Below are 22,221 nucleotides of genomic sequence, written 5' to 3' on the forward strand. Positions count from 1 at the left end.
AGTGACCTCAGCAGCAATCCTTCACTCTTCAGCAGCCTTCTGATGCCCAGTGAAGCAGCACAGGGATGGGTCTCGAGGCCAGACTGACCCAGTTGGTCCCCAGCGCTGGTTCCTGTGCCGTGTGACTCTAGGAAAGTTACATGCATCTCAGAAGCTTCTTTTCCCCACGTGCAAATGAAGATGACCAAACCAACTCATGCACCTTCTGAGGATCCTGTGAGAGGAGGCGGCTGCTCACAGAGCTCAGTGTGACTGTTAAGGACCCATGGGTGCCTTCAGAAGGAACAGTGTGCCGCCATCAGCCGCCTGCCTGCCATCTGCACAGTGGTAAGGATGGTCTCGATGTTCCTGGGCCCAGAAAGCCCAGCAGACTCTCAGCCTCAATAAGCTTCCAGGAAGCAAACATTCAGGACCTGGAAGCCTTTAGTACATCTCTTAGCAGACTGTGAAGCAGCAAGCCAAAGGCAGCTATAGTAACTGCTATGCTTATGTCCTGAAGTAACAAATTGTTGTTTCTCAGTTTTTACAGAATGAAATTAAGGTTTTTATAGATAAAACACAAAAAGCATAATTTGATAAAACAAGTTCTGATAGGCCTGGTGCTCATTCCCAATGGGAACAGGAAGCTGTGGCCATGGACTCAATAGTCTCTTGTATTGGTTGGGCCAGGCTGCCTGAGTCTCCCAGGAGCAGCCGCTGTGGCTGTTATGACCCCAGCTAGAAAAGTGTTCCTGTGATTTGCAACTAATTTAAGTTTTGCGGCAGCCTGTGTTGTCAAGTAAACTGAAAGTGACAGGAGAAAATGACAGTGTGGTCTATCCTGCGGCAGAGCAGAGCTGGGGCTGGCTCTACCTAAATGCTGTTTTACAGCGCAAAGCCCACTTTCAGCCTGGCTCATCAGCAAAGGGCTGGGAAGAATAATCAATGAAATCTCTCAGCAGGGAGTCTAGTGCAAGGAGCAACTTTCCAAAGCTGAGTGCCTAAAATGACCTCTAATCTGAGATCTCAGGAGGGAAACAGCAGCTCAGTGTCCACCACATTAGCACTGCCTATGAAGGTGACAGAACTGTAATACACCATGATTTCTAAAATTCACTCTGAGGTTAGAAGCTGCCCCACCTGTCTGTCTGCCTGGATTTTCAACCTAAGATGACTCAGACAGATGGACCCAGCTCATTGTGAACCCAGTGCTAACACAGCAACGGTTCTGAAACATCCTCGACATAAGTCACTCTGGAGTTTTGAGAAGCAATACCACAAATTCTCTCTCCCCACCCTTTCTTCTAGACAGACATATTTTTAGCACAAAGTTGAAATCGATAATACCAACAAATACAGTTACCTAGCTGCCCTGAGAACTCATGCCAGGAGTTTTATGAGGGTTTTAGCAGCCAGCTGTTGGGAGAATAAACTGGTGTGACCTTCCTGAAGGGCACTGTGACAATGCCCACAAAAACTTTTATGCTCTGTTCTAAAACTCCATTTAAAGTTTACCCTAAGGAAATAATCTTGAGACGTCTGCAGAGCTCTGCCTGCCAGGATGTCCTCTGCAACAGGATTTCCTAACACCAAAATATTGGCAACAAATGCCCAAGAGTGAGGAGTGAGCGAGGCGTGGAAGGCTGTGGGACTAGAGCTGCGCTCTCCAGGCCCACGCTGGAGAGAGAGGAACAGGGTAGCAGAGAAGGACCATGAGCTGTCACTGCCCCCATCTCAGATGCCAAGGACAGAGGAAAGTCCCTAGCAGGGTTCTTTCAACTTAAAAAAAAAAATTTTTTTTTTGCTTGTTTTCATCTTTATTTCTATATTAACCATGTATCATTTCTTTAAACAAGAAAAGCATTGTAATTACAAATGTGCCTCAACACTCGACTCTGGCTACAGTGGCTTCCAGCAAAGTCAGAGCCCCAGCCACAGTGGATCTGTCCACCCACCCTGTCTGTCCTGCTGCCCTGTGTTGCAAAGTGCATGGTATAAACTGTGGCAGGAAATGAATGCAGCATGGGACAGGAAGTTCAGAGCAGCCAAGGTGATTACTGTGCAGGAGGTATCAAAATATCGCAAGGCGAAAAGTGCCTCGTGCGGCAGACACACTAGACACAAGCTCTGCAGCAGTTCACAAGGGGGCAGAGGCTCGACACAGTTACCCTTTTTTCGGAGCCTGGCAGGAATTCCTCCTTGGCTGTTTCCAGGAACTCCACAATAGGTCTGAGCTGTGTTACACACTGGATCAGGTCCTCTTTGTGTTCCAGTAACAGAACAGACAAGGTCTTTCCCTCTCCTGCGCTCCCTGGGGGAGAAAGAATTAGAGACACACAAGAGAAGCTAGTCAATTTGAAGAAAATGACAGTGTGGTCTGTCGAGAGAGATCTAACAGAATAGTAAAGTGCTTCTGTGCACCTGAATGCAGAATCACTTTTGGAGAGGAAAATACTTTATTATTCTGTTTAAACTCTATGAAAGGAAAAATGTTTCATTTATCTGTCGAAATACAAAGCTTCGGAGCCAGCCAGAGGTTAACTTCTGGTAGGCAAGGCCACTGCTTTGTATCTAACCTGAACGGGAGCAACTCCAGCCTTTAAGTGCTGGCTGCGAACCAGTCACTTGAGGCCCTGCTTTGGACGTGCGGCTTTTTGAAAGGCAAGAAGACAACGACAGTAATGTCAGCTTGTTGAGGTACCCGCCTAGATAACTAGGGCAGAAATGGAGACTCACATGGAGCCTGTGCATATTTAACATGCAACGTCTGGGATGGCACAAGGACCAATGTGAAAGCCACCAATGATACACATTCCTGGCTCGAACTCTAAACTGGGTCACCCAGGTGGCCAGAATGCCCTCCTACCTTCAGGCGGAATCTGAGACACTTTCTCTGCAGGCGTAGACTCCTGGCATAGTCTCATCAGAGACAGGGCTACCTGCACATCCAGGCTCCCTTTGTGCACTTTGTCCAGTATTCTCTGGAATGCTGGGCCTCCTCCTTCACCCTTGAGGCATTCCATTATGGTCTGTGAACCAAACACACACACACACACACACACACACACACACACACACACACACACAGATTAATTGGCCTCCAGAACTACCTGTGTAGCGTGAGAGCTCTGACATCTTGACTCTCACACCTCTCCCTCAGCCATACCCATAATCATATGCATCTTTATCCATAGCACCAGCTTTTAGATAGAGCAACTGAACCAGCTCAACCTTTGGGGACCCACTCCCATCCTCCAGCTTTCCTTAGGGTCCCACAGGCCCACCTCCTCCTCTGCACTGGACATGAGCAAGGCAGCAATCTTGCTTCCAAGGCTCTACAGCCTGAGCAAGAAGCATAGCCTGGTGCATAGTAGGTGTACAGGATATTTTTAACAAATGCAATGCACTTCTTGCCTAATTATACCTTTCTGAATCTTATGACACTGGGTATTTCTCAGGCAAGGATATCTGAATTTCAAATTGAATGAACTGTCATTTTACTATTTGAGAATGCAATTAAAATCTGCGAGTTAGGAAAAAAGAACACTTTAAGTCATTTACATTCTGAATGATAGACTATTTAGAAAGACATGGGCCTTATTACATTTAGCTATACTCTGTAATAAGGCTAACAATGTGTTGGCTTATAGGTGCCAGCTGTCAGAGAACATGATTCTCATATTAATTACCCCATGGCAATGCTGCTTCTACTCTAGAAAGGAAAGTGTCAAAGTTTCTTTTGGAACCAACACTCACACACAGCCTGCCTTGCCTCTCAGCTCGTGCCACCCGACCTTCCAATAACATTCTGCATCGCTCAGCCTTGGTATCTCAGCTCCCTGACATCAGCAACACTGAAGCACTATGGTTAAAAACCCATGTTTGAAAAAAAAAATTAAAAATTAAAAAAAAAAAAAAAGCCAGACAGTGGTGGCGCACGCCTTTAATCCCAGCACTTGGGAGGCAGAGGCAGGCGGATTTCTGAGTTCGAGGCCAGCCTGGTCTACAGAGTGAGTTCCAGGGCAGACAGGACTATACAGAGAAACTCTGTCTCAAAGAAACAAAAAACAAACAAACAAACAAACAAACAAAACCATGTTTGTGGCCTGGCACTTCCAGTCTTCCTTCAAATCCATAGCCAGAGCAGGATCTAAGACTGGCCTAAACATTGTTTTGAGGAGACAGGGAACTGTCACCCAGCCTGGCTGTCCCCAGCCTTCTGTCAACTCTTATTTCTTCCCCCAGACAATCCTGTAAAGAAGCCCAATCTCCAGTCCTCTCTTCTGACCTAGAGCCACACAAGTCTGTGAGCTATTCCTTAGATCCAGGTCTCAGGGCCACAGAACGAACCTTGAACATTTCAGGTCACAGTAAAATATCAGCAACCCCAGTGGCAAAAATCAACAAAACCAACAAGCCTCTCTTTGGTCTGATAGAACTTCTCTTGTGTAAATGGGAGAAAGCAGTGTTAAGGAAAAGGTAGAGTTAATATTTCTATTTTAGCAAAAATTTATTTTGAAAACCATGAGGTCACCAAAACATGCCACACATACAGTTTGCATGTGCACTTCTTATATACATGAGGACTTCTTATGGTTTCTGTTCATCTCCAAAACTTAGCTCAATAATCTTTCTTTCCATGGCCACAGCACTTGCTGTTCTTGCAGAGACCCAAAGCTCAGTCCAGCATCCATGTTGGGAACTTCACAAGTACCTGTAACTCTAGTTCTAGGGGATCCTGATGCCCTCTTTTGTAGCATCTGAACATACACTACACATGTGCAGGTGCACACATTAAAAAACTACATGAAGATCTTACTATAGTTAATGATTTCCATTAACCTTAGGTAACATAACTTCTACTTTAAAAACAATGAACAAGAAATAAAGATATCAGGTGAATGCTTAAACCCCTTTGGCCAAATTAATTCAGCTTCTCATGTGTTTTGTTAGTTGGTCTATCATCATTTTAGAACACCCTTCACTGACATCGGTAAGAACCCTGGGCTCCAAGAGCGTGAAAAACAGCTCCCATGACTTCTGCATTCAGGTTACACCCTTAGGCTAGCCCACAAGACTTATCAGCAATGGGGTAAGCCTTTGGGAGGCAGGTTACTGTGCTTCTCTGTGTGGCCCATGAGCACAGGTGTGCATATAAGTGACAGTGACAGTGTAAACACGGACTTGCTCTGCACACCTGCTGTTCCTCTCTGCCTTGTTCTGGGAGATGAGAGCCACCATATTTGAACTGCCCTAGGAAGAGGTTACTGGGAAGAAGGGACAGGTCGAATTGCAGCAGAGTGTCATATGAAAGCACACCTTCTGGCACCTGCTAAGGGGAAAACGTAGAAGACACTCTGCCACTGAGGCTGGAGACAGCAGTAGCTGGCTGACACTCCAGCTGCAGTGAGTGAGATTCAAGTCAAGGACCAGGTAGGTGCCACCCAGACTCCTGACCTGCAGAGCCTGTGGGAATAGGTGCTCGATATTTCCAGGCTGCTGAATGTTATAGTGATGTCTGATGCAAGAAGAGCTCACAGTCGCTCTGCACGCCTAACACGCTTGGTACACACACCGCTTCCTCTATTTTTCTTTCTTACTGATAGCACAGTTGCCTTACTCCATCCCAGGCCAGGCTGTTTCCTTTGTCCGCCTATGGCTCTCTGAATAGTTCAAATTCTCTCTGGGAATCCTCTGTGTCTGGCATTATCATCTGAGTTGAGGGGAATGGGGTTCCTACCACCAGTGGCTTCTGAAGTGCTTCTCATTATCCTCTCTGCTGTCTCTCCCTTTGCAGAACTACTGAGCGGTGAAATGAAAACATTTGTTAACTTCACCGTCGGCAGTGGTGCTGGGTGACCACCTGGGAGGAGAAGCAGGAGTGGGCGGATGAAGGGGCAGCAAGAGCCGGCAGCTGCCTGGACAGACCTGCGCTTCACTCTGGCACTGAGTGGGCATCTACCTCAGAGCTGGCACTCCAGGCCTCCTGCAGTGCAGCCGGCCCTTTCTGCAGCAGCAGCTCTGCCCAGACAGGCATGCCAAGAGGGTGCCCTATGCTGCACAGGGCTGCTACCGTGTAACAGAAGTCAAAGATCTCAACTAAATACAATCTTGTCACCTTGACTCTTAAGGGGTCAAAGGTACTCCAGTAAATCCATGTCGACACATGCTCACACAGCAGTCAAAGTTACCAAGTGAAACACAGGCATTTAGTTTTTCCTTCTATGATACAGGAAAGCCATCCAGTCTGTTCCTTCACTCTGGCCTTTTCATTGGACGTATGAGAGTATCTCAACTGTTTCTGCCCAGCCTTGTACACTTGTTTGGGTGAAATCTTGTGCACCCCGGCTCTCCCTTCCATGCTGAGAGCCAGGGGACAGCAGTAACTGAGACGGGGCTCGGTGTAGCTCTGCAGTAGTGTGCCTGCTTGGCATTCGCAATCACTAGCACCAAAAATAAATGAAAATAAAGCACAGTACAGACCAGAATAGTTCCACACCGTCCTGGCCCAAGTATAGACTTGCTGTGTACCTTACTCCTCACGCTATCCCAGGATACATTCCTGCTGCTCTGGATGAGCATGTGAGAGGCTAAGGAACTTGCTGAAAGTCACAGAGTAGCACACAGAGTAGTCTGAATGAAACACTGGAGACAGTAAATGCATCTGAACTAGATGCTACTGGACCTACCAGAACCAGCCACTGAACACTGAGTGGGACAGAGGCAATACACATGCCATTCTTAGTCTATGGGATTACTCTGGAGACTGGTACGCAGCAGGCGCTCACACCAAGTTTAACTGAACCTTTCCCTATGGCTGCAAGCCTTTCTATAGCTGTGGGGCCCAGGCCTGAACAGTAGAGATCTGCAAAAACACCAGCTGCCATTCACCTCTCACTGACCTGTGAAATGACTGCCAGTCACTTGCTCTGAGAGTTACCCCAGCCAATGAGCACTGTCCTTCAGGCAACAGAAAGCTGTGCCCGGGGACAAGACAAAGCAGTGCCACCCTTGAGAACCTGAGATTCTCAGAAGGGGAAACTAGCTTGCCTTTGCCATGCAGCTGAAGGAGAACAAACACTCTTCGGTCTTCAGCTCTGGGAGTCTTTCTAGGACATAAAGTGAGAGTGAATCAGACAGCACAGAAATCGATAGTGGAAAAGTTAGCTCCTTATTCTTGACAAAAATTGCTTTGCTGTACATACAACTAATCAAAAGCAGGGACATGGTTAGGAATAAAGGAGGAAGACAATTCAAAGTTTGGGCACAAACTGAAGAAAGTACGGGCTGGCTTGAATCACACTTTATTCAGCCAGAAGTTACTGCTTGCTTTCTCTTATAGTAGTGGCTGTTAGACTGGGCCCCATCTGGCAGGAGATGCACACCTCAGTCCCAGGAGACCCGGCGTGATCAGTTCCAGCTGTGGGACTGGCTTGTAGTGCCCTGCCTCACCTGGTTCAGCAGTCACTGCTTAGGAAATGGCTTTGCCACTTTTCATGAGGTAGCTTGGAAGATAAAGCTACTATGACACCAGAAGCCCAAGTCCTGGTCAGTTGTATACCCTACATCTGTGTGTCTCAACCAGAACCCAATGCCACTCACCAATGGCAGCAGGACTCAAATGGCAAACTCTTTAATGGTGTCAAGTTACACCATGATGACTAGCCCTATAATAGAAACAACAAAACATCCAAAACTCCTCAGGAGCTAAAAAGGTACGAACAGAAAAAACAGCAACAGCAGTGACAAAAGCCAAACCCTATAGCTGTACTAGAACTTCAAAATGTTGCCCCAGGAACAGTTCTTGAATATGCTCATGATGGAAGCCTTTTGGCAAGACTCCACCCAGGAGCTAGAAGGATGTCTTCACCGAGAAGCAATATATAACAAGAGGAATCAGAGCTGCCTGGTTCATACCAGTTGCTCAGAGAACATCTGCTGAATCAAAGGCAAGCCAAGTGACCCTTGGAGAAAATGGATACTTTTCAGGACACAGGCATCATGCTGTCTGTCCTTACTATAGGAATCTGGAGATCAAACACTTCACCTGTGCTTCTCAAGAGTTGTCCATGGCCCATAGACACCAAGGTGGGAGCCCACTGGGGAGCTTGTTAAAGGCAGATTCCCACGCTCTGCCACAACTTAAGATTCAGACCCTCTGGAGGCTCACACCTTGACAAGCGTTCCGGACCATACAGAACACAGTATGCATATCCTGGAAAGACTGAGGACTTTGTTCAAGACCCTAGCCCTCATAGGTTGGTACCTCTCTCAACAGAGGCCTGAGAGATTCAGCCTGAGGCCACCACTGCAAACCTCTCACATGTCAGTGTAAAGCACACAGCACTAGGACACCACAGGACACTCAAGGAAAAGGGGGCCTAGAGGCTGTTTAGGCCAAGGAGCACTGAGGTAATTACAAGCCAAGGCAGCAGTTGCTACCTACTGAGCTCCTGCTGTGTGCCTGGCATTTTATGGAGAATATCATATAAATAATCCTAATTATGTTATGATGACCCTATAGTACCTAGTGATATTGCCACCTAATAAAGTAAGAAATGAAGCCTCATAAAGATGAGGTTGCTCAAGGTCACAAGGAGGTAGTCAAGCTGGGCAAACAAACTGTTAGCTTTGCAGTGAGCATTACCTAGCAAGAAGGAAAGAACAATAGAATGGCTGGGTCTCAATAAAGCACGTTAAGGAGACAGACCCTTCAGCCCCAGACTGTACCTGTGTGATGCTAGAAAACACAAACTAATCTAATGGACAGAAAGCAAATCAGTGGTTATCTAGAGCCTGGCCCAACAGGGGTTAAAATAACTGAGTATGTGTGAGTGTGTGTGTGTGTGTGTGAGTGTGTGTGTGTGTGTGTGTGTGTGTAGTGGGAATGTTACAAAAGATTTGATGACAAAATATTTCTGAACATGCAACAATAAGAAAATCAAAGTTTCAACTTTGACAATGACTCTGCGTGTTTCTGGCAGGTTCTATGTTTGGTCTGACAGCGTGACTTTACTGTGGCCTCCATTCTGAACGTACAGTGTATACAGTTTGTTTCGCACACTGGAGTGCCAGGCAGTGTCACAGCTGCTGCGTCAGCACACCAGCTCTGAGTCAGGACTACTGCTCTAGGAGCTACAGAGATTCTGTTGCTCTCACCAAGGTTACTGCTTAAAGAGACGTGTGGCTTACTGAAAACAAGGATTTTGAATGTTTCTCTACAGCAGTTCTCACCATGAACGCTGAATTAGTGCACTTTGGGTGGTATCGTGCTAGAATGCTTATGTTTCAAGTTGCTGTTTAAATTGCTTTTATTTTACTTTTTAAAAAAGGTTAAATTTTGGCTTGGGATTAGGGCAGACTTTCCCATCATCTCTGAAATGGCCCTAAGTGTACTTGTACCAGTCTGTGTGAAGCAGTGCTCTCTGCACTCGGGACCGGGGAGAGCTGCCTACGCTCCCTGCACCCTGCAGCATCAGTCAGCCAAGATTTAACTCTCTACATAAAAAAAAGACATCTATCTCATTAGTATGCCAATCTGCTTTTGCCTATAATAAATGATGAAAGTATTGTATACCAAATAATTATTTTAAAATAAAGTTCTTAAGATTTATTACCAGTAAATGTTAGGTTTACATACATTTTCTATACTTGTAATCCCAGGGTCATATAAACTTTCTCAAGCAAAGAGGGGTTGTGAACAGAAAAGGTTGAAGCAGCCTGATTAGGGGAAAGGTGAATGGAGGGATGGACTGCCCAAGGCCATGAGGAGATTTGGGGTACTGCATGTCTACTGTGACTATGATTACGGCTTCTGGACAGACACTAAAACTGTAGCAAACTGTGCTCTTAAAAGTATGCAGGTCCTGCAGCCAAGCATGCCTCTCTAGAGCTGGCTGAGAGGAACAAGAGCAGGAGAACCTGGTACAAGACAACTCCCCAAGCCTAAAGCTAACTCAGTAATGCACTTGTGCAATGCTGGGGATCAAATGTAGGTCCTCGTGCTTACTAGGCAAGACCTCTTCCACGAGCTATATCCTCTGCCCTTTAATTTAATCTTACGTTCTTAAAGACTTTCCTTTTTCTTTATGAAGTCTAAAGCTGCATTATGGGCTGTAGGAGTTTTAAATACAGTCACCAAGTGATTTGTAAAGCTGGTACTCTGACCTCCAAACTCGAAAAGCTAACACAAGCCTGTAATGATCACCACCAGGACTCGGGGCTCTTCTAAACACTGGTCAAGTTATTGCCATCAGAAGATTAGAACAAGAACTAGAAAGAAAAGAAAGAAAAAAGGAAGTGTTCAACAGACTCACATAAAAGTTATTTTTTTTGTAATTTATGTTTCTTTTATGCATGAGTACTCTGCCTGCATGTATGATGTTTGCATGACATGCCCACAGAGGCTAGCATTACAGATGGTTGTGAGCCTCCATTTGGGTGCTGGGAACTGAACCCAGGTCCTCTGCAAGACTAGTGAGTACTCTTAACCCTTGGGCCCACTTCTCTGGCTCCTGCAATGGACACTTTTAGGTAGAGTGTTATCCAAAAAGGGCAAAGGCACAACTCAAGTGAGCACAAAGATTACAGCAAGCACCACTGATAGCGAGAGAAGCCCTGAGGAGAACATGATGAGGTGAGACTAGTTGTTATCAAGGTAACAAACCAACAACAAGCATGATGGAGTAAGCTGTGAAGAGAACGTAGTGCAGAAAAGAGGAAGTGCAGAAAAGAGAAAGCATAATGTCCTTAGGGCAATCAGACAAAGGGTGGAGGGATAGAGACACCCCCCCCCCCCAGATTGACATCAGGGTTGACTTGTAGAAAGCATTGCTCTCAAGGCAGCCATTTATGACTGTGGCTGACTATTAATATGGTTAAAATCAACACAAAATCTTGAATTTATTTTCTTAAAAGTAACCTACAATGAGCCAGGACAACCACGAAATGCTGGCAGGCATTTCCCGACAGAGTTAGTAGTTAACATGCCTGCAGCAGTGAGCCCCCATCAGATTGGCCCCCCGCTGGGCCTACCTTCTGAGCTCTCAGCAGGGGAATGGAGGCTGACAAAGGAAGCGGGTGGGTTCTAAGTGCCTGTGGCATGAACCCTGCAGGGTACGGTGTGGGAGCACAGGTGGGGACTGGTCTCTTTGCTTCGGAAAACAGAAAGGGCCGCTAAAACACAGCGTGCTAAAACACAGCGTGACAACCATCTGCAGTTTCCTGTCAGGCGATGTGTTTGCACACACGTATGGGGGGTCACTTCTGCCCTGCTGGAATCAGGATAACACAGTGTGCAGTTCTGAATTTGGGCTGTCTCAGAATTCGGGCTGCTGCATGCTCGGTGGTAGAGTACTTCACACACAAGGAAGGCCCCAAGCTCTACCCTCAGTACCACACAGAGCAGTCAGAATCCTTGGGTTGCATTCTGGCTGAGTCCTACGGGCTCAGGGCCTTTACCAAGCTATATTACCTTTGTATTCTCAGCCATAAGACAGGTCAAAAAACAGAAGCATAGTTTCTGTGAGAATTAAATGAGATAAATTATTCATTAAGTTTAGCATAGCATTACCAAATAAATGTTTATCATTGAGTTTTTAATGTCTGAAAGGGACACTATATTCCTCATGAGATGCCATTTGCTGTATGCTTCTATTAAATACTTTGCACGTGTTTTGAGTTCTACTTCTCTGAGTTGGGGTTATCTGAGATGACGCCTTCTGCCTCAGTTTACCCTTAATTAATTGGAAAGGAATGGTGTGATCATGGACCAAAACTGGTGATAATGTCAGGCATGGTGGTACACACATTAGGAAGCAGAAGCCGGTGGATGTCTGTGAGCTGGAGGCCAGCCTGGTCTACATAGCATGTTCTAGACCAACCAGAACTATATAGTGAGCCACTGTATCAAAACAAAACAACAACGAAAACAACAAAACCAGTGATAGTCTGGGCATCATGATACACACCTAAAATCCTAGCTCTTGGGAGGCTGAAGAAGGAGGGGGGTTCAAGGCCAGGCTGAGCTACAGTGCAAGGCCCTGTCTCAAGAACAAAACAACAACCTGATGAAAAAAGAAGATTGACTTTCATGTGATCACAACACAAGGCCCTTCGGAAGCACACTGCCTGGCAGCTTTTCAGGCCAGCTCTTCTGGGAAGGGAGGAAGGCCATTTCATTTGAGTCCTTTACATTTTCCTCTTTCTGCTCTCTGAGGGCCACTGGCTTGGATTCCTGGCTTGGTGAGCTAGAGACAAATGATGTTCAGGGCACCCACCTCCTTCTGAGGCCCTTCAATCTCTGAGCATCCCTCCAGTCTTCTCAGCATGTCTGGGCTGAGCAAGGCTGCATTTGAGAAGACATTTTCCTGTTCCAGCAGCAGAGTCAGTTGGTCCTGCTTCCTCTTGCACTCTGAATGAAGATGAGAAAGAAACAACACAGGGCTTTCGTACTTGAAATGGTGAAAGTAGTTTCAGCTGAGGAGAGCCCGCAGTTGCAGATGCCCACCTAGCACACAAGGGACAAGCAGGATGTCAGCTTCTCGAAGCTTTTCCCCTGACATTATCTGTCTGATGACAGTCCTGGGTCACTCTGGGAAGCAGGGCATTGTTGTCTTGGTACTGCCTCTCTGTTCTGTAGCCCACATCAACTTTTAATACCAATAAACAAGACATTTTAAAAGAAGATTCCAGTGATGGGCTGTGGTATATTGTGGTTTTCTACCCAATGGTGACCTTAGGCAAATTATCAGTGAAACAAAACATTTGTGAGGCATGGTAATGCATGCCTGTAATCCCAACACTTGGGAAGCGGTGGCAGTTAGAGGCCAACCTGGTCTACATGGTGAGTCCCAAGTAAGTTGGAACTACACAGAAGGACTGAAAATAACAAACGGCAACAAAACAAAGAATTTCGAAAAATAAAAATCATCAAGTGCTGTAACTGGCAATAGAAATACAAATTTAAATGAAATGAAATACAAAATCAAATGATTGTTACCTGCTTCTGTATTGGCTTCCTTTGCCTCACTTGGGATCTGTCCAACAGGGGAAGGGGAACAAACTTCAGCTGTATGAGAAGTCACCCCTGTGAGCTCTACAGCCACCTGCACCTCCTGGGCAATGGGAAGGTCTGCATTTATCTCTTGGGCAGCCGTGTGGATTACTTCCTGGGTCTTGGCTTTCTCAGGGCCTGTTGGCATGGCAAACATTTCCAGGGAGGAAGAGGGCTCCCCAGCACCTTCAGAGGGAAGGGCTTCTACTTGAGGCTTCTCTGGCTCCTTCCCACCTGCCTCTGAGGACAGCACTGAGATATCCCTTACCACCTGCCCCTGGACAGAACAGTTTACCAGGTTGGCCAGAAGATTTTTACAACTAACAGCCACGTCAAACATCTGCAGGCTGTCTGCTACAGAGATGATCTTGGAGAAGTTGTGCTTGCCCACAGGTAGCTTGCCAGTGTATGTCATTTCTAGCAAGAGGGCAAACTCTTCAGGGCTCACCACGGATGCATCAATGGAGATGGCGTCTGTGCTATCCAGCAGGGTTTTGAACAGGAGGCTGGCCGCTGCCAGGACTGGCTTGTGAGCCCTGAAGTAGATGTTGCCGACAGAAATGGTGCAATCACAGAATCGCTGTTCCTTGCACAGGGCATAGAGCTGCAGAAGCAGCTGCTGGCTGTAGTTGGGGAGTTCCATGGTGTGGCTCCACCCTCGACCCCTTCCACTGGTTTTTCAGACTCCACCTAGTCCTAGAGAGATCCACAAAGGACTGTGTTAAACAAACAGTCGTTCAGGAAAGAAAGGCCTAGGGGGAGGTGCTCAACAAGCCAAAAGACAATTCAGTTATTAAATAACAGACAGCAATCCATCCATCTATCCATCCATCCATCCATCCATCCATCCATCCATCCAACAGTGTTCCTCAGCAGGGAGTGGCAGGGTACCAGGGCTCCTGAGTTACCCATGCTTAGTGCCCTACATGCACAGTCTCACTGGATCCTCATGGTGACTCTAGAGAGGAGTCATCTTCCCTTCCCCATTCCAGAGAGTAGCCGAGGGAAAACCAGCTATGGAAAGGCCAGTCATCACTACTGGCTGATCTGGAAGCTGTAACTACTCTGCTGTATGTTCCTCTTAGACCCTAGGAGTGCTGGCCAGCAGGAGGGAACAGACTGGACATGCAATGCAATGTCCCAGTACTCCAGATGTCATAGCACTGGGCAGGGACCATCACCATCCCCCTGTACAAACTTGCCATGGGGGCTAATGCTTCCACTGACTCACCGGCCAGGTTTCCCTGTTTCCTTTGCTGGGCATCCTTCATCACTTCTCCAGCTCAAACCTTCTCTTAACTCTTGGTTTCAACAAGCAGTATATCAACTTCCTGTTTCTTTTTCAATACTTCCAAATGGAAACCCAAAAGGCTTCTGAAACTTTGTAACTCCAGAGCTCCCTGCCATCTTCCCCACTTCCCAGAAATCCTAACTGTTCATACCAAAACCCTATAACAGGGGCTGTGAAGATGACTCAGCAGTTAAAAGCACTGGTTGCTCTTCTAGAAGGCCCAAGTTTGATTCCCAGCATCTATATGGCAGCTCACAACTGTCTGTAACTCCAGTTTCAAGGGATCTGGAGCCCTCTTTTCAACTCCAATTAGTACACAGACATGCATGCAGACCAAACACTCATACACATACAATAAAATAAAAATAGAAATTAAAACTCATAATAACCTCTGATGCCAGGGTTTCCTCATATACTAGATCCAATCTTTCAAAACCCATTGGCTCTACTTGGAATATATGTAAATGCTAACACCTCTTATTCCTTGTGGCCAGTCTAAACCACCATCCCCAAATATCAGGATTTCTGCAATAATCTCATAGCTGATCTCCATGCCTCTGCCTGGCCTACCTTCTATTCAACAGTCAGAGTGATCTACTTAGCACACAGCCAGAGCCCAGCATTTCTTTGACCAAATGGAAAAAGGCTTCAGTGTCAGATCAAAGTCAAGGTTCTTATGATGAACTGACTGCACCATGATCTAACTGCCCCCAGCTGCCTCCACATCCTCTTCCTCCACCCTCGGCTCTATGCACTGCCTTCTCTGCTGACCAAGGATTACACCGAGCACATGGCAGCCACAGTGTTCCTCATATTCATGCCGGGCTGGCACTCTCACCTCCACCAGCTCAGTGCTAAAGGGCTACACAGGCGGAGCACGCATAATCTGAAATGCTTCGGAATCAGAAACTACTTCATTCTCTCTTTCTGTTTGTTTTATGAGACAGTGTCTCTCTTTATGTAGTCCAAGCTGGTCCTCCTGCCTCTGCCTCCTAAACTACTGAGAAAATAGAGGTATCAGTTTGTAGGCAGGTGCTAACCACTGATGGCTGCAAATGAAATGGCACCAACATGGTGTCACAGATACAGGCTCAGCAGTCAACACTCCAGTGTACTGACAGACAATAGTATCTGTGTAATGGCCTTCAGGCTAATATGCAAGAAACAAGCATGAATACTGCTTATATTCAGGGGCCTATCATCAAGTCTCCATAGGCCGATATTCCAAAACCCAAAGTATCCAAAATAGTTCCTGTCTAGAACATTTCCAGGTAAGAACACTTGGTCACTGTCACTGTCCTCACCTTGTTCTGCTTTCAGCTATCACACATTACCTGCAGGTACATGGTGCGGTGGCCATGCCTCACCTGTGCTAGGTAATGCCTAAGCTTTACTGGGGAGGGGCTTTATCATCTGTTGTCTCTCAGTGCTTAAAATGCTGCCTCGCATGATACTGCTGATGACTTGGTAGAAAGAAGCACCAACTAGAGGGAAATGCAATGATGGGGGTTTGTAATACGCACGTAACAACTTAGTTTTGGACAGAGGAGCCCAGGAGTATGAGTAAAACTAGGAGGAAGAATATTGACCCTGTGTGTGCTTGTGTGTGTGTGTGTGTGTGTGTGTGTGTGTGTGTGTACAATGTATGTGAATGCAAATATCTGCCTACCTGGCCCATGAGTTTCCAGGGATTCTACTGTCTCTACCTCCACAGTGGTGCAGGGGTAGAGATGTGCTGCTTAGACATCTAAATGCAGGTCCTCATGTTGTATAGCAAACAGATTTACACACTTCCCCAGTTCTCTGAGCTGCATCTTAAAAGATGAGGTGGTAAGTGAGTGGCAAGGGCTGACAGTCCGTGCAGTGCAGCCTACAGCGGCACACAGGTAAGAAGAGTCCTCCTAAGCAGGGGCCTGGGGTGGAGGGAGGCTATAACAGACAGTGGTGCTAGGGTGTGAAGCAGCAGATTGGGAGAGTCAAGAGATGGGTCTGGAGAGGCAGACAGGAATCTGCGCACAGTGCTGACTAGGCCACATAGAAGAACCTGGGTTTTCTCTTAAAGGCAAAGAGAAGCCACTAAAGAGATTAGTGGTAGAAAGTCACATGGTCAAAGATGTATTTTAAATATGTTATTTCAGTGGTGTTTCTACAGAATTCAAGGAGGATTATTGTAAAGGCAGACTCTACCATCAAAAGAGATCCAGAACAAACCAATGGGGGTCTTCACTAGAGGCAGAGACAGAAGGACAGTCCAAGTGACTTAGGAACTGAATGGCATGAAGAAGGAGAGAAACACCACCACAGGTCCACAGGTCACTGACAGGGTGGTCCAGACGACACTGAGGAAGACAGGTTATGAGGGCCCAGTTCAGGTTTCAATTTGTGGACTCTGCACTGATGACAAAATCGCAGGATCTCCATGGGGTAAGAGAAGGGTGGAGATTCTCTCTTTAAAAAGAAGAGAAACGGTAGCTGTCTTTGTTAAAGAATTGCGGCTGTTCCTCTTGGCATCTATGTCTCACATGTTCTGACACCTGGGAAATGGAAGCAAACCTTACCTGGAGCCCAGGCTTCAGTGTGCATGTGAAGCGTGTGTAAGGGACCATGGTCCTGACAGTAACCTTGATTAGAGGAAAGAGATACTGGCTCCCTCAGATGGGTGCCAGGCAGAAGCAGAAGATCACCAGGAACAGAGGCCCTGTGCAAAAGCCTCCATCAAACAAACATGGCTGGGAAAACCTGAACCCTGACTAACGAACTGATGAAGGCCGAGCACCCAGCCACAGGGCACCCTGCACACTTTCTTGAGTTCTCCCTCCTAGAGTGCCACCAGTACCCCAGGGTGGCTTATTCACACCTGTAACTCCAGTCCTAGGGGATATGGTGCTCTCTTCTGGCCTCCACAGGTACCAGGTACAAACAAAGCACATAGCCATACATGCAGGCAAAACACTCGCACACAGAACACATCTTATAGTCACTTCCAAGAGACTGTAGAATTCTTTTCCACTTGTAGCCATTCCACCCCTCACCCACACCTCCATGGCTGCATTTGTTAATTCATATCATCTTCTCAGTTTCCTTAAAAAGGGTGGCTGGGAGCATTTAGCCTAACCATTTGAGTACAGGCTGTTTTAACATTTATGTTACAAAAAGGTACACATGGGCTTCTGTAGTGATACAAGCCTGAAACCCCAGCAGCAAAGCTGCAGAACATCACCCCAGGTCTACATAACAACTGCCAGCTCAGCCAGGGCTGAACAAAAGCCACAGAGGGGAAAGAAAGCCTGTGTGTTTCTCAGTGCGTGAATGGGGGCTGAGTGACTTGGAGTGAAGCAGGAGCGGCAGGAATGGCATGGGAATCTATCTCATGCTACTTAGAGCAAAAGAAAACATGCAGAAAATTTAGAATGTAAGCATTGCCCATGGGATCCTTGTGGTCAAACTACTGAATATTCTTTTTTTTAAAGGTTTTATTTATTTATTTATTTTTCATTACATGTAAGTACACTGTAGCTGTCTTCAAACACCCCATAAGAGAGCATCAGATATCATTGTGGATGGTTGTGAGCCGCCATGCGGTTGCTGAGATTTGAACTCATGACCTCTAGAAGAGCAGTCGGTGCTCTTAACCACTGAGCCATCTCTCCAGCCCATGAATATTCTTATTAACAAATAAAAACGAGAAAATAATGTAGTAAGTTGATGAATAAGCAGTCAGGCAGAGTAAGAACAAATCAGTCAAATGACAGGATCTCTTTAAAAACTCGGAAAGAGTAATGAAGATCTGTATTCACATATGCTATCTGTGTGGGTGTTTTGCCTGCATGTATGTAAGTGCATCACATGCCTACAATGCCCATGGGGACCGGAAGAGTGTTGGAGCCTCTGGAACTGGAGTTACAGACGGCTGTGAGTACCATCTGGGTGCTGGGAATTGAGCCCAGGTCCTTTGGAAGAGCAGCCAGCGCATCTCACAGTGAGTATGGATACCAGCAATGTGGTAGACTTGATAATGGAGGTAGCTATAGTCAAAAACATTCAAGGACAGGCAAGGGCTATTTAATAAATGTATAAGCCGACAGTATTAAAAGTAAAAAGAATACTAAAACTAACAGGACTGCTAATTTCAGAACCGACCTTTGGCAAAACAGCACACTGAGGTGATATAAAGTCATCTTTTCTACCACTACAGACATACAGAAATGCTGGATAAAACCCACAGAAATGCTTTTAAAATACATAGTCAAGTTTTTTAAAAAAAAAATCCCCAGGCACCTGAAAATGAAAGAGACATCAAAATCAAAGCTGGAATAGTCAATGGGAGTTGAGACCAGTGGCCCCATGGGCTTTCAAGCTCTTGTACAGTCTCTGGACTTGAAGGACACTGCAGTAATGCAGGCAAGAGATGTGGCTTCCAGCAGACCAAGGACAGGGAATGGGAACTGAGACCCTGCATGAAGCCCAGGGCCCAGGCCCATCCCCCTAAGCTAAAGCAGCACTGAGCACCAGGAAGCTGACAGCAGCCCCTAGTCATCTAGACCTGGTGCAGGGAACCACACACAGGCCCCTGACACACAAGCACAGCAAGCATTCTGTCTTACAGGAATCCCAATCTGAGGAATTAACACAAAAATTTGTCTCTGGGATGCATCAGAAGAAAGTGGACAACTTTCATAACCTAAGCAAAGAGACTCACACAGAGAAACAGAAAAACCCAGAAAGGATGTTTGCCACCACAGAGCACGTGAAGAAGGCCAGGTGAGCAAGTAACAGAAGAAAAGTTTCAGAGGGGACCTTTGAAGTGAGGGTAAGAAAAGACTTCTTAAATGCTGCCCTAAAAGAGACAGGAGGCTTATATTTTATGTGTATAGATATCAACAGAACTCTCTATCCCCCAGATTCACAAATGGGAGATAACATCTGCAAAGTTTAAAGCCATCAATGGATTTATAACTAAAAATTATAACAACGTCCTATAATCTTAGGGGGAAAATGGAATATGCAGGGAAGGGCAAGCAAAGTGACTCCAGGCAGTGATGGAGTTGTTACAAAATAATGATTCATTCTGTTTATCAACTCCTTTTACTCCTCTAAAACCTAAGGAGCAGACACTATCCCAGGTCAGTGCCAGACACTAACACTATCCTCTTTTAGTGATGAAAAGACTAAAGCCCAGAGAATTTGCTCGGTTTCTTCAAGGTCAAATAGAAGCATGCAGCAGAACCTGGGTTTAGGGTACCACTGATGGGTCTGCCATTCACACTGTTCTAGGAAGGCAATCTGGTAAAGAACTCAGGGGTCAGGTGGTACACACATGCCTGCAGGCTGGGAAGCATTCTCCTGTGTACTCACACAGGCCCATTAGGAAAAGCCGCTTTCTGAGCACTGTAGAGTCGTGAGAGGGATTAGAAATGGCTGTGACTGAGACTTAGCAAGCAATACCATGAATACAGGTTACAAGTACATCAAAGGATTCTGTGTGTCAGTCAAGACCACACACACACACACACACACACACACACACACACACACCAAGGGAACTAGTCACAGAAATCCATTCACTGCTGAACAGATTAGACAGAACTAAAGAGAAAGGTCCTCACTTGAAGAGGAGTCTGGGACAACAACTCACAGCAGACAGTAGAATTAAGAAGACAGAACACAGGAAAGGAAAGCTAAGACTATAGAAGTCAGAAATGAGAAGCCTGACAGACATCGGCGGGGCATTCTAGATAGAGACATGAACACACAGGAGAACAGATCATTTCTGAAAATTTTCTAAAATTCAAGACAGGGCTGGGACGATGGCTCAGTGTGGAACAGCATGGAGATCTGAGTCTGATTCCCCAGAACTCGTGTAAAGACTGGGATGATCACGTGGTACCTATGATGCCAGCACTGAGAGGAAGGGAGTGGGCAGAGACAGGCAAATTCTGTGATCCTATCCCAAATGGCGAGTTTCTGACTCAGTGAGTGACACAGGACGCCCATAACACTCCTCGGCTTCTGCTACACTTCTAAGAACATGCAAGACATGAGCAACCCCCAGAATAAATAAATAAAACTACAGACAGATACATGTCTTTAGAATGATATTTTCAAAATATCAATTAACACAATGGCAGACCAACTCCCCATTCATAGCGATGGAAGACAGATGAGTTACTAGCTTCCCATTCACAGCAATGGTGTCAGAAGAAACGGAGGAGCACTGGCCTCACCTCTAGGGATATGCCTATAAACCAAGCATGCACACGACGATAAAGTGCCGTTTGAGATGAGCCTCAGAGTGTGCGACTAGGAGACCACCTGTGACAGGGCCACTGTGAGAGGGAGAACGAACCAGACACCAGAGGTAAGGTAAGAGGAACAGCAGCAGCAGCAAGGAAACCACGAAGCTCCCAGCTCAGAAAAGAAGAAACATTGGAGTACTGAGAGTGTCTTCTGTTGGTGAAAATATAAAGCAACAATTTGAGACACTGCACGTTTTCCTGATGAAGGAAAGATTCCTGTCTACACTATATCATGGAGGCATTTTAAAGAAAGTGCCAGAGAAAGCAAACACATACGAGTACCCGACTAGACAGTCCTGTATACAGGGCACAGATGTCGGCGAAGCTGAGTCTACGAAACAACCAGGTAGTGGCATCAGCTGTTGCTGGGCACGAAAAGAGACAGAATGGGAAACCAGAGGGGGCCACAAGGTAAGACCCTGTCTGAACCCTGCCAGGTGTGTCTGCTGTGTCACATGTGTGTCAGTAGATGGCAGAGAGGAGAGAGGCAATGGTTATGTTCAGTGTTCTGACCTGTGAACATCTGAATGATCAGTAGCCTAACATTCCCTGAAAAAGTTAGCCTGAGATGACCACCAGCCCAGTACCACAAGGCCTGGACAAGCTCCCGGGGCAGGAAGTCAACAGAAGATAAACCCTTCCTGGGGCCTCGGGGCCCAGCAGGAGCAAGCTGAAGACTAGAAGAACCCTGACTGGGACAGTGGGTCCCAAGCTAGATTGAGCCCAAGACAGATGACCCCTGCATGAGGCCTGTGCTGCCACTGAGTGCCACATATGGGTCTGTGGCCTTGCAGCAGCAGAGGTCTGTTACCACCAAAAGCCAGGCAGATGTCCCTAGTCTGGTCTGCTGCCCGGGGATGTGTTGATGCCTGAGAGCTGTGCAGAACTGGCTTCACCCCTTGCCTGGGCATTATGGGAGAGCTATGCCTGGGATAATGCAAGCAGAAGAGCTGACCCTGTACCTTGCCTGGGCAGCATAGAGCTGACCTTGGTGGCAGGGCCATGAGGACATGAACATGGGAGAGCTGGTTCTGCCACTTGTTTGCCCTGTGGTGACATGGGTAAAGGAGAGATGCCCTCCCATATCCTCATCTCTTGCCAGCTATAGCAGGCAGAAGAGCTGGCCCAAGTGTCATGAGAGCAGGAAAACTGACCCCACCCCTTTCCTGCTGCAGTACTTGGGAGAGAAGGCTCTACACCTCACCCGGACAGCACAGTAGATCTGGTCCTGATGGCGTGGGGGCATGAGAATAGGAGAGCTGGTTCTGCCTCTTGCTGGCTGTGCCACTGGATGGGCCAGCCAGGTCAGGGCAGGGCAGGGGAGCTTCACCCCAGTGGTGTTGGTACAGGACAGCTAGTGGGATGATAAGCTCAGATACCTCTCAGGCCCAGATGCAGGGCTTTGAGTTGGCTCACTCCAACATCTACTCCATCAGTGAACTACTGGAATGCATGAAGGGGCTGCTCCTGCAGATCCAAAGCCACAGGATCTCCATGACACAGAGCAACAACAGGCCATCGAGGGGAGTCCCAGTGAGGTTCCAGTATTGATAGTGTAGCAGAAGTGACAGGCCTTGAAACAGACCAGTGACTCACTGCAA

At 46.7% G+C, this 22,221-nt stretch overlaps 1 protein-coding gene and 1 non-coding gene across 5 annotated transcripts in view; one reads left to right on the forward strand and one right to left on the reverse strand.

The window, feature by feature from the left end:
- The window catches only part of Zbtb40 (zinc finger and BTB domain containing 40), a 70,838-nt gene that overhangs the window by 26,894 nt on the left and 21,723 nt on the right, over positions 1 to 22,221 (reverse strand). For all 4 annotated transcript variants that reach the window (XR_003710287.1, XM_028759813.1, XM_028759814.1 and 1 more), the window contains exons 2-5: positions 12,980 to 13,729; positions 12,258 to 12,391; positions 2,846 to 3,008; positions 2,148 to 2,290 (exon numbers count right to left, since the gene is read on the reverse strand). Coding sequence is in view for 3 of the 4 variants with exons in the window: in XM_028759813.1 (XP_028615646.1) it covers positions 2,148 to 2,290; positions 2,846 to 3,008; positions 12,258 to 12,391; positions 12,980 to 13,676 (1,137 nt within the window). In the remaining variant the exon portion in view is untranslated. The remainder of the gene's footprint in view (positions 1 to 2,147; positions 2,291 to 2,845; positions 3,009 to 12,257; positions 12,392 to 12,979; positions 13,730 to 22,221) is intronic.
- LOC114614395 lies at positions 21,039 to 21,167 on the forward strand. Its single transcript, XR_003710316.1, has one exon. It is a non-coding gene; the product is annotated as a small nucleolar RNA SNORA17 (small nucleolar RNA).

The sequence above is a fragment of the Grammomys surdaster genome, unplaced genomic scaffold (assembly GCF_004785775.1).
Source record: "Grammomys surdaster isolate TR1022 unplaced genomic scaffold, NIH_TR_1.0 126313, whole genome shotgun sequence".
NCBI lineage: Eukaryota > Metazoa > Chordata > Mammalia > Rodentia > Muridae > Grammomys > Grammomys surdaster.